This window comes from Heptranchias perlo, chromosome 24, assembly GCF_035084215.1.
Source record: "Heptranchias perlo isolate sHepPer1 chromosome 24, sHepPer1.hap1, whole genome shotgun sequence".
Taxonomy (NCBI): domain Eukaryota; kingdom Metazoa; phylum Chordata; class Chondrichthyes; order Hexanchiformes; family Hexanchidae; genus Heptranchias; species Heptranchias perlo.
Genome location: NC_090348.1, coordinates 41,263,280 through 41,275,728, shown reverse-complemented (window position 1 = coordinate 41,275,728; position 12,449 = coordinate 41,263,280). Strand labels below are relative to the sequence as shown.

The window sequence follows — 12,449 nt, the reverse complement described above, 5'->3', positions numbered from 1 at the left end:
CGAGTGGATGATCCATCACAGAAGCCAGTCTTCAGCCAATCTGATTCACTCCACGTGATATCAAGAAACGGCCGAGTGCACTGGATACAGCAAAGGCTATGGGCCCCGACAATATCCCAGCTGTAGTGCCGAAGACTTGTGCTCTAGAACTAGCTGCGCCTCTAGCCAAGTTGTTCCAGTACACCTACAACACTGGCATCTACCCGACAATGTGGAAAATTGCCCAAGTATGTCCTATCCACAAAAAGCAGAACAAATCCAATCCGGCCAATTACCGCCTCATCAGTCTACTCTCAATCATCAGCAAAGTGATGGAAGGTGTCGACGACACCTTCCATCAAGCAGCACTTACTCACCAATAACCTGCTCACCTATGCTCAGTTTGGGTTCTGCCAGGACCACTTGGCTCCAGACCTCATTACAGCCTTGGTCCAGACATGGACAAAAGAGCTGAATTCCAGAGGTGAGAGTGACTGCCCTTGACATCAAAGCAACACTGGACTGAGTGCGGCACTAAGGAGCCCTAGTAAAATTGAAGTCAATGGGAATCAGGGGGAAAGCTCTCCAGTGGCTGGCACAAAGGAAGATGGTAGCAGTTGTTGGAGGCCAATCATCTCAGCCCCAGGACATTGCTGCAGGAGTTCCTCAGGGCAGTGCCCTAGGCCCAACCATCTTCAGCTGCTTCATCAATGACCTTCCCTCCATCATATGTTGGGGATGTTCGCTGATGATTGCAGTGTTCAGTTCCATTCGCAACCCCTCAAAAAATGAAGCAGTCCGTGCCCGCATGCAGCAAGACCTGGACAACATCCAGGCTTGGGCTCATAAGTGGCAAGTAACATTCGCACCAGATAAGTGCCAGGCAATACCATCTCCAACAAGAGAGAGAGTCTAACCATCTCCCGTTGACATTCAACAGCATTACCATTGCCGAATCCCCCACCATCAACATCCTGGGGGTCACCATTGACCAGAAACTTAACTGGGCCAGCCATATAAATACCGTAGCTACAAGAGCAGGTCAGAGGCTGGGTATTCTGCGGTGAGTGACTCACCTCCTGACTCCCCAAAGCCTTCCCACCATCTACAAGGAACAAGTCACGAGTGTGATGGAATTCCCTCCACTTGCTTGGATGAGTGCAGCTCCAACGACACTCAAGAAGCTCAACACCATTCAGGACAAAGCAGCCCGCTTGATTGGCACCCCATCCACCACCCTAAACATTCACTCCCTTCACCACCGACACACTGTGGCTGCAGTGTGTACCATCCACAGGATGCACTGCAGCAACTCGCCAAGGCTTCGACAGCACCTCCCAAACCCGCGACCTCTACCACCAAGAAGGACGAGAGCAGCAGGCGCATGGGAACACCACCACCTGCACGTTCCCCTCCAAGTCACACACCATCCCGACTTGGAAATATATCGCCGTTCCTTCGTCGTCACTAGGTCAAAATCCTGGAACTCCCTTCCTAACAACACTGTGGGAGAACCTTCACCACACGGACTGCAACGATTCAAGGCGGCGGCCCACCACCACCTTCTCAAGGGCAATAAATGCTGGCCTCGCCAGCGATGCCCACATCTCATGAACGACAAAAAAAATACTGCACGCTTCAACCCATTTTATATACTCATCAACTGGCATGGTGGGCAACAGCCTTTGACTTAGTGGTAGCATTCCCACCTCTGAGTCAGAAGGTGCAGGATTCAAACCCCACTCCAGACAGTCCTGGCAAATGGAGACTGAAGCTCTGAATTCTGGGTAGACATCCAGCTGGATGTGGGTGTGGGAGGCCCCTCTCATTCTATGGGTTGTAGAAGCCCATAAAACCCTTCCACTGTATAGGACTAATCACTCCAGTAGTTGGTATAAAGATAGTTACGCCATGGAAGGAACGGTCACGTCATAGCCTGTCGGACTGTTAATTAGGCTGTGAATACTTCCACACTATTCAAGGGAAGAGCAGGAAGATATATAATAAAACAAACTAGCATAGTCAATTAGTCAAAGAGAAAGAACAAACTTCTATATTTATCTACCACCTTGTCATCATGTCTCATACATCCTGGAGCACTTCACATACAATCAATTACTTCGAAGTGTAGTCATTTATGTAGGCAACTATTTGCACACAATGTCCCACAAACAGCAATGCAATAATGTTAATGCATTTTTGATGGTGTTGGTTTAAAAAATGAATTTTGGCCAGAGCACCAAGAACTCTTCACATAGTACCATGGAATTTTTAACACCCACTTGAACCATCTGGGACAGACAGACGGGACTTTGGTTTAACATCTCATCCAAAAGACGTCATCTGACAATGCAGCACTGCCATGAAGCGTCAGTATAGATTATGCGCTCAAGTCCCAGCGTTTCTAATAATTTCTACTGGTCTACTGCACACTCTCTATGCTTTGTGCATCGACACCAAAAATATGAATGTTGAGTTTTAAATCAGTGTTGTTCACGTCACATCCTTTTGATTAAGCGGGTAACAGAACAGAAGTGGAACATTAAATAAGCTTTCAAATGAAGACATTGTCCTGTACTGGCTACAATGCACCCCAATATCTAACAATCAGCTGTTCAGATGAACTTTCTTCACTGTACAGAAAGTACCTATATACTGTCTAGAATAATGATGTCAAAATAACATTCACAGACATAAAATTATGCTTCTACAACAGAAGTACCCCATTTTCAGTTTGAATTGCTGATTTGTACAATTAAAATCGACATTTTGAACATTCTTTCAACAACCAGGCACTGCAAAGGGACTGGATTAAAGTTTAATTCAGTTCTACAAATTAACAGAAGCAACTTCAAAATGAAATTGATCACACAGAATATAAGAATTTTTCAACACATGTTTGACATTTATTTTTTTTTACAATCCCCAATGCTACACACTCAAAAGGAAATCAAGGTAGCCAAAATTCAGCTTTGTAGAACTTCAGTTTAAACAGCCATTTGGCCCATTGCACCTATGCCAGCTCTCAAAGAGCTATCCATGCAATCCCATTCCAGTGCCCTTTCCACCATACTACTTGAAATATTTCTTCAAATATTTATACATTTCGGTTTTAAAAGCCATCATCAATTTTACTTCCACCACTGTTTATAATGGAATTTTGAACAAACTTCTACTTTTTAAAAAAAAAGCTCACCTCTCCCTTCGTTCTTTTAGTTATTAACTTAAATTTATGCTCTCTAATTGACTTTTGAATCAGCAGAAATAGTTTTCCCAATTTACTGCATCAAATCTCCTATAAATTTGGAACATCTCTATCAGCTCTCCTCGTAACGTACTTTGTTCCATTGAAAAGAGCTCTGGTTTTATAACTGAAGCCTCACATCCCTGCCATAATCAGTGAATCTGTGCTCCACCCTCTCAATGGCCTCCCTATGGCAAGGTGCCTGAAACTGGACATACTATTCTAACTGCGGTCTAAAAACTTAGTTAGGTTTAGCATTACCTCTTGGGGTGTTGACTACAAAACCATATTAGTAAAACCTAGGTTCCCACGTTTCATCAATTTGTCCTCCTACTTCGAAAGATTTGTGTAGCTGAACCCGTAAATCTCTGCTCCTCTACTCCTTTTGAAGTTTGGCAATTTAGTGTATATTTCTTCCTCCCAAAAATGCAGCAGCTCAAAACTTCTCCACATTAAATTTCATTGAACGTACATTGCCCAATGGCCTCCTGAAATTGCTTACAGCTCTTCAGTTAATCATGCTCCCTATTTTTGTTTCATCTGCCAACTTTTGATAATATGTAGATGATCAGATATCAGTTAACAGCCTTGACACTGACCACTTAGATTATCACTGTTTACATTTGTTCAGTCCAAAATCCATTAGCCACTACTCTTTGTTTCTATGTTTTAACCAACTTTCCATGCATGTTGCCACACTCCCTTTAATACCTGGTGTCTTAATTTTAACAAGCCACCAATGCAGCACCTTATCAAACACCTTTCAAAAATCATTACATACATCTTGTTTAACAATATGCTCAATTATTACCTCAAAGAATTACATTATATTTGTCAGACATAACTTGCCATTAATCCATGTATTCTAGATAAGTATTTTTTTTCCTGTATTATACTCACTACTGATGTTGGGCTGATTGTTCTGTAGTTACTTGGTTTATCCTTTTCTGAATAGAAGTGTTACATTGACAATCCTTCCATTTTACAGCACAACTTATATATCCATGGATGCTTGAAAGATTATGGTCAAAACCTCTGCTACTTCCTCTGACATTTCATTTTTTCTAGAGGCATGTATCAAGGCCCAGTGCTTTCTCCACCATTTTTTTTTCAGTGGTACTTCCTTATCTATTATCCTACCTAATTGCTTCACCGCCTCCTCTTGTACTTTTTCGTTCCTAATACCAAACTCATGTGAAAACGGCTAAATACTCATTTAATTTCTTCACCTTCATAAGATGATTTCTTTTCAATCTCTGATCACCCATATCCTTTCTTTATTCTTAATAAAATCCAGTATTTTATGCTGCTTACTGTACCAATTTTTATTGATTCTTCTGCTTTTCTAATCTCTTTTTAATTACCCTCTGTGTTCTACTTGATTTCTGTATTATTGGCCCTCAATGTCAAATGCCTCCAAGTCTCGTATTATTTCTCTACTCATTCAAGTAACTCCAGTTTTTGCTGCACCAATATAATTTATCTAGTATATCTCGTCTGCACCCTAATTATTTCCTGTTTGAATGCTTCCCATAGTGCATTGTTGTCTTGGCTGATAAGTTTATTTAGACTAATTCCTTTTTGAATCTATTTGAAATTAGCTTTCTTCCATTCAAGTGCAGTACTTCATCTTTAATTGTTCACTCTCCTTTTCAATTTTTGTAATGAAATGTTTATATATAATTAGGCTACGGTCACAGTTTCCTAGATGTTCCCCAACCCTACTTGCCCTATCTTAGCCACTTAGAGAACTCTTAACACAGTCTATTATGGCCCTGTTGTTCCTACTTTTTTCTTCAATTCGTCTACACATGTATTCTTCTATTTGCATCCCACTGTTTAACAGTCTATAATAACACTCCCAACAGAGTAACAGGTCCCTTCCTTTTCATTAACTTCAACTGAATAGATTAAATTTTTGCACCATTCCCTACATCAACCCTATGCTCTAGTGCTGCAATAGAATCTTTGATTCACACTCCCACCCCTACTCCTTTTCTTCTACTTAATATTTTGTAACCTGGCAAGTACAGCTCCCAGGCCTGCCCTTAGCTATACTATGCTTCTGTTGCTGCTTTGTCATAATGTATGAAAACGAAAGACAGGAAAGGGCTAGCTGGTTCAAGATGGTCCTATACTATTATTACGCAACTTCCCCACACTCATCTGCTCCCTCTCCTTCCACCCACCACCACCCTATGCGCTGCGACAGGCAACGGGAGACTTTAGGCCAATTTAGGAGCGGGAAAAAAAAAATCTAGGAAATTCCTCTCCAACCCATGACGGCAATCAGGCAAGTTTTTGGAGACTATTTAAAATCCAGAGTTCTTCACTATAGTGCCAAATAATGTTCACAGAAAGGCATGATGTCCAGTAGAATTCTTAAATTGCATTCAGGAGAACTTTTTTTAATCCAGTAAATAGCAAGTCCAATAAGCGCAGGGGGGCCAGTTCTGGACTTGGTTTTAGGGAATGAAGCTGGGCAGATGGAAGGTGTATCAGTGGCAGAGTGTTTTGCTGGTCATGGTCATAACCATGTTAAATCTAACTGAATTATGGAAAAGGACAAAAATAGAACAGGAGTAAACGTTCTCAATTGGGGAAAAGGCCAATTTTACTAAGCCGAGAAGTGATTTACCAAAAATGGACCGGAAACAGCTACTTGAAGGTAAATTAGTGTCAGGGCAGTGCGAGGCATTCAAGGGAGAAATTGTGAGGGTTCTGAACAAACATGTCCCCACAAAGAAAGAAGGGTGGGATTGCCAAATCAAGAGCCCCCTGGATGACAAGGAGAATACAGGGTGGGATAAAGCAAAAAAGGGAAGCTTACGTTAGATACCAAGAACTCACTATTGCAGAAAGCCTAGAGTATAGAGAGTTCAGAGGTGAAATTAAAAAGGGAAATCAGGAAACCTAAGAGGGCATGAAAAAATACTGGCAAGTAAAATCAAGGAAAACCAAAGATGTTTTATAAATACATAAAGAGCAAGAGAATAACTAAGGAAAGAGGAGGGCCTATCAGAAACCAAAGAGGTGACCTACGTGTGGAGGCAGAAGACGTGGATATGGTTCAAAATGAATACTTGGCATCTGTCTTCACAAAACTGGGGGACGATGCAGACATTGAAGTTGAGGGGTGTGAAATATTGGATGGGATAAAGTGAGAGAGGAAGTATTAAAGGGTTTAGCATCTTTGAAAGTAAATAAATCACCAGGCCCAGATGAAATGTATCCCAGACAAGAGAAACAAGGGAGGAAATAGCAACGGCTCTGACCATCATTTTCCAATCCTCCCTGGCTACAGGCGTGGCCTGTCTGCTAACGTTGTAACTTTGTTTAAAAAAGGGAGAGAGAGAGAGAGACCGAGTAATTATAGGCTAGTCAGTCTAACCTCGGTGGTGGGCAAATTATTGGAATCAATTCTGAGGGAGAGCATAAATAGTCATTTAGAAAGGCACGGGTTAATCAAGGACACTCAGCATGGATTTGTTAAGGGAAGGTCGTGTCTGATTAACTTGAATGAATTTTTTGAGGAGGTAACAAGGAGGGTCGATGAGGGTAACACGTTTGATGTAGTGTAATGGATTTTAGCAAGGCTTTTGACAAGGTCCCACATGGCAGACTAGTCAAAAAAGTACAAGCCCATGGGATCCAAGGGAAAGTGGCAAGTTGGATCAAAAATTGATTCAGTGGCAGGAAGCAAGTGGTTGACAGGTGTTTTCGCAACTGGAAGGATTTTTCCAGTGGGGTTCCACAAGGCTCAGTACTAGGTCCCTTACTTTTTGTGGTATATATTAATGATTTGGACTTGAATGTGGGGCACTTGATCAAGACGTTTGCAGATGATACAAAAATTGGCCATGTGGTTGATAGTGAGCAGGAAAGCTGTAGGCTGCAGGAAAATATCAATGGACTGGTTAGGTGAGCATTAAAGTGGCAAATCGAATTCAATCCAGAGAAGTATGAGGTAATGCATTTGGGCAGGGCAAACAAGGCAATGGATTACACAATAAATGGGAGGATACTGAGAGGTGTAGAGGACAAAGGGACCTTGGAGTGCACGTCCACAGATCCCTGAAGTAGCAGGACAGGTAGATAAGGTGGTTAAAAAGGCATATGGGATACTTTCCTTTATTAGTCAAGGCACAGAATACAAGAGCAGGGAGGTTATGCTAGAACTGTATAAATGATGTGGAGATGCCGGTGATGGACTGGGGTTGACAATTGTAAACAATTTTACAACACCAAGTTATAGTCCAGCAATTTTATTTTAAATTCACAAGCTTTCGGAGGCTACCTCCTTCCTCAGGTGAACGATGTTCACCTGAGGAAGGAGGTAGCCTCCGAAAGCTTGTGAATTTAAAATAAAATTGCTGGACTATAACTTGGTGTTGTAAAATTGTTTACAATAGAACTGTATAAAGCATTGGATAGGCCGCAGCTTGAGTACTGCACACAGTTCTGGTCAAATTACAGGAAAGATGTGATTGCACTAGAGGGGGTACAGAGGAGATTTATGAGGATGTTGCCAGGGCTGAAGAATTTTAGCTATGAGAAAAGATTGGATCGGCTGGGGTGGTTTTCTTTGGAACAAGAGAGGCCGAGGGGAGATTTAATTGAGATATACAAAATTATGACTGGACTAAATAAGTGGATAGGGAGGATCTATTTCCCTTAGCAGAGGGGTCAGTGACTGGTTTTAAAGTAATTGGTCGAAGGATTAGAGGAGAGCTGAGGAGAAAGTTTTTCACCCAGAGGGTGGTGAGGTCTGGAACTCACTGCCTGAAAGGGAGGTAGAGGCAAAAACCCTCAACTCATTTAAAAAGTACTTGGATGAACACTTGAAGTGCCGTAACCTACAGGGCTACGGACCAAGTGCTGGAAGGTGGGATTAAGCCGGATAGCTCTTTTTTGGCCAGCTCAGGCACGATGGGCCGAATGGCCTCCCTCTGTGTCATAGCCTTCTATGATGACTGCAAATACAGGTTACCTACAAAGTATATATTCTACAGACAATTGGTTTAGAGTGAGTTACAGCCCTAATACAATCAAGGGAATCAAAAGTCAAGTAGGAAGGTGTAACTCAATAAAATCACCCAGTCTCAGAGCTGGTGTGCCAGCTTGTGATACACAGTTCAAGTGAACCATTTATAATATTCATAATTTGTTCTCCACTTGAAAATTCAAAGTACCAGAAAGCCTGGCATTAGACCGTAATAAGATCCAAGAGACAGGAAGGGAGGGCTGGTAGATTAGTCAATTGCAAAATCTAACACAAAATCAGAAACCATCCCAACGTAAGTAGATACTAAAAAATGATTTTAATGATGTAGTATAGGCACTCAGATGATCTGTAAATCTAGGGATAGCTGAACTCCCACAATTAGATCACTAGCTCATAAGCAGTCTCCGACATCTATTAATTCGATATGTACAAAATCTCTTGCATAATCTTATTAATGCTGAACTTGGAAGCAATTTACAATCTAGGCAATGAAGATCATAATGCCACTGTTATTACTTGCCTTGACAGCAGTTCAGTCATGTTCTCTTCACTCATTCCGCCATAAACTTTGAACTTCTTCAGGTTGCAGACATGGGTCTTTTCATATTTGCCGAAGGTGATGCTCTGGACTATTGCAGGTCTCTCAAGTTTCAGAATCAAGTACTGGAGGAAAAGAATCAAGTGCAATTCATAGAGAGGCCAAGAATATTTTTTGGGAGATAAATGTAATCTTATCAAAAGATAAGTGACACAATCAGAAAATTATAAGCCAGTTAATAACACTAGTATTGGGAAAATGCTCGTTTCTTTTTTTAAAAAAGCTAAAAATGTTCAGCTAAAGACTGTAGGGAGCATAAAGGATCATCATCATGGTTTAAGAATCAACAAGCCATTTCTTCAAACATAATGGAATTCCTTGAAATGGTAACAAAAACAATAGCGATAAAAGCCTTCTGTTAGATATGAATATTAAGTAAATGGTTAAGGAGCTGCAGATTGAGTTTAATGCAGATAATTCAATCTAGTGTCGGAAATATGAAACAGTTACATAATAGATGGGTGTCCAATGCTAATGAAGATTTGGATTTGATTACCAATTTAAATTCAATAAGCTGACTCATTACGTACTGGAATGCATGGAAGATGTACCCAGTTGGAGGTAGGTTCCTAGCATTTAGCAATACGAGGGAAGGAGTGGGGGTGGAGAGTTGGCTGCTGGGGCAGTCCTTACCTTTGCTGGGACTGGGATTGGTCCTGGAGTTTGGCATCATGGAGGGGGTTGAAACTGTTCTGGTCAAGAAACTTGTGGCTTTGCGGAACTGGAGCGGGAATCTGAGGTATAGCGAAATGTAAAAAGGGAATTGGAGTGTAGCTCAAATGGTGGCTTTTTTGAGGTCAGACAGCAATGCTTTCAAGGGAAGTGGGGGTGGGGGTGGGGGGGGGAGAAAGAGAACATGAGGTTCCTGACTGCATTGATGTCTAAGTTTAAAAAAAAATGCATTTTGTGGTTGGTGTGTCTCTGACTGCTGTCACCAATTAGAACATTTACATTTGCTAATGTTAAGAAAACAGGCGTCAGCATTCCAAGCCCCTCTGCCCGAGAAGTTTTCACAATGAAGTTACTTTTTTTTTTAAAGTAACAAATTAGGATGAAGGTACTCTTTGTACGCATCTCAGCTTAATATGCTTTCCGAAGTTCAATAAGTTTTTTAGTTTTCTTGAAAATCTACTCAAATTCATCATCCAGTCTCTATTTAAATTAAATTGTTTTCAAAAACACAAACTGAAACAGACAAATAAATAGAATTTCTATAATTTGAGCTGTGAACAAAAGCCAAGAACAGGTATGAAAGAAAAAAAGTCCCACTTCAAATTTGATAGACTTCACCAATTACGCAAGTGTAAAGTGGGGCTCTTTTTTAAAAAATCTCTCGCACACAGTCCATTTAAAAAAAAGATAAATTTGACCTCAATAGTGCTTTTGAAACTTTGGCCAGCTAACTACTACTGACCCCTCATGGGAATTTGTACACATATCCAGAATCCCAGGTCTGCCTTCAGATGAAAGATATTTTTGCCCAGAAGCATGAAACTAAGTCCAAATCCAGGTCTTTGGGAGAGGCTGAGTTTTTTTTTAAAAAGAGAATTTGAGTAGATTTTCAACAAAATTCAATGCATAAATTTAATCAATGAAATATGTAAATTAACTTTTTTTTAAAAAAGTTTTGTGTAAGACTATTTTGAACCATGGAAATTTCAGTTACTGAAGAGAAAAAATTGACATAAGAAAATGTCAAAAAGCATTGAGTGGTACAATCAGTACACCACCACCATTTTTAAAACTTTTTTTCCCTCTTAACTTGTTCTTCCTTTCTATATGTTCTTCAGACCGCTCATTCAGGATTGGTTGTGCTTCATAGTTTCTCAATGACAATTTTCTAGCCATTTTCCTGTCTTGCGATTTATAAGCTCCCCATCCCTTGAGTTCTGATTTGCTGCCATTTTACTTGGGTGCCAAATCAATAAAGGATGATGGCAAAGTATGATAAACAGGGGCTAAGTGCTACACAAGACTTTTAGCACATTATAGATAGACATGCACTGACTTAAATACTTGGTAGATGATATTTCCACACATTTCCTGATTTCACTCAAACCATCAGGGTGACTGTGTCATAAATTTTCCTGCAAGGCTGGGACTAAAATATGCTGGAATTATTCATAACAGACCTCAACGGGAGAAAAACCCTTCTTACAGTATCGGAGCAAAATTATTAAAATAATTCTCAATACTTTTTATCAAGTTACATATTCACACATTGACCAAGATGACAGCACAATGTGAGGAAAATGTAACAGAATTTCATACAAGAGTGCATGCTTAAAAACAGGGGACATTTCACACTGAAATGATTACTGACAGTAGGACAGGATTTTAAGTCGATACAAGAGGACCTCCGGCTTTCAAGATCATTCACGCTATATAGGTCAGCATCAACTAATCCATGCACACAGCTCATCTGACCTCCACTTTCAGCCTTCTTCTGTGGGAGAACTGGACATGAATTGAACAAAGCTACAAGGCCTAACAGAAGAAGTTGATCACTCATCTGTTCCCAAACACCTGAAACAAAGACTAAACACTATGGTGCATGAATCAAATCTTCATTATGCTAGCAACGAGTAATGCTTCATCTTTTGGGCCGACCCATACTTCAATTTTTTTTTGACAGCAAATCAAATAAAATCTAGTTCCCAATATAAAATATGCAATGGCTGCTTAGTGATTCATTAAGAAAAAGATCTATACACAGCAAACTGAGTGCAAAGAGGGGGAAATAAGGATATCACTAACAAAAGTATGAAATATTGATGCACACAACGGGAAGTGGTACTCTTTTAAAAACTGCTGCTGGTGCGTGACATCTCCTGCATTATATATCACAAGCACACAAAAATGTGATGCTGATATGAAATTCACACCCTGGTTTTATTTCTATTTTGTTCAAGCACTGAAAATCACCTGCTTTTAAGTTATGCAAATTTTTTCAACATACAGAAGTTTTTCATAAACTTCCACCTAAAAAAAAAAATGAAAAACTGCAGTATGGTTGAATCGCAGCAGAGTCTGTATAAAAACAGGACCTGCATCAATCTCTTGATCCCGAAATGCTATTTTCTCCGCTCTGTTTTAAGTTTGCAGTTATTTAATATTTACACATTTTCGATTTGAATCTGCAATCCCCACCAAGATATGGACTTACAAACATATGGAAAAAAAATCAAGCAAACATGGTTAGACCTGTCAATACTCACTTGATCCACTAAATACAGTGCAATCTTGTGCTGCATCCTCCCAAACTGATAGCGGGGAAACTAAAAATACAGGGGGATGGGAGAAAGGTGGGAAGGGGTCTACAAAGGCTTTGGGAAGTCACACAAATGCAATAGTTCAAGGATTTAGGTTTAGGCTTATTGCCACGGCAATGTAGGGGCACCTGTACTGCATTGGAGTTGTGAAAAAGCTGAAGTTAAGTGTTTGTTGCAACCACTAGATACTTGGAACAGGAGTGAGTGGATTGAAAAGAAAGCATTTTGCCCCTCACTTCAATGAATACACATTCCTGAAGCTTCTGAGAAGTAATATGCAACGGCTTTAAAGAATTCATGTTAGAAGAGGGATGACAAAGTAGTTATACATGGGGAGCAAAAAATTAAGAG

General features: G+C 40.4%; 1 protein-coding gene across 2 annotated transcripts in view; it reads right to left on the bottom strand.

Annotated features, from left to right (window-relative positions):
* Positions 1-12,449, bottom strand: part of mkln1 (muskelin 1, intracellular mediator containing kelch motifs) — a 133,944-nt gene that overhangs the window by 103,724 nt on the left and 17,771 nt on the right. Inside the window, exon 3 of one of the 2 annotated variants that reach the window (XM_068005164.1) lies at positions 8,749-8,891. In XM_068005164.1, coding sequence (XP_067861265.1) covers positions 8,749-8,891 — 143 coding nt within the window. Of the gene's footprint in view, positions 1-8,748; positions 8,892-12,449 lie in introns of those variants that run through there. The other variant, XM_068005165.1, reaches the window with a different exon arrangement.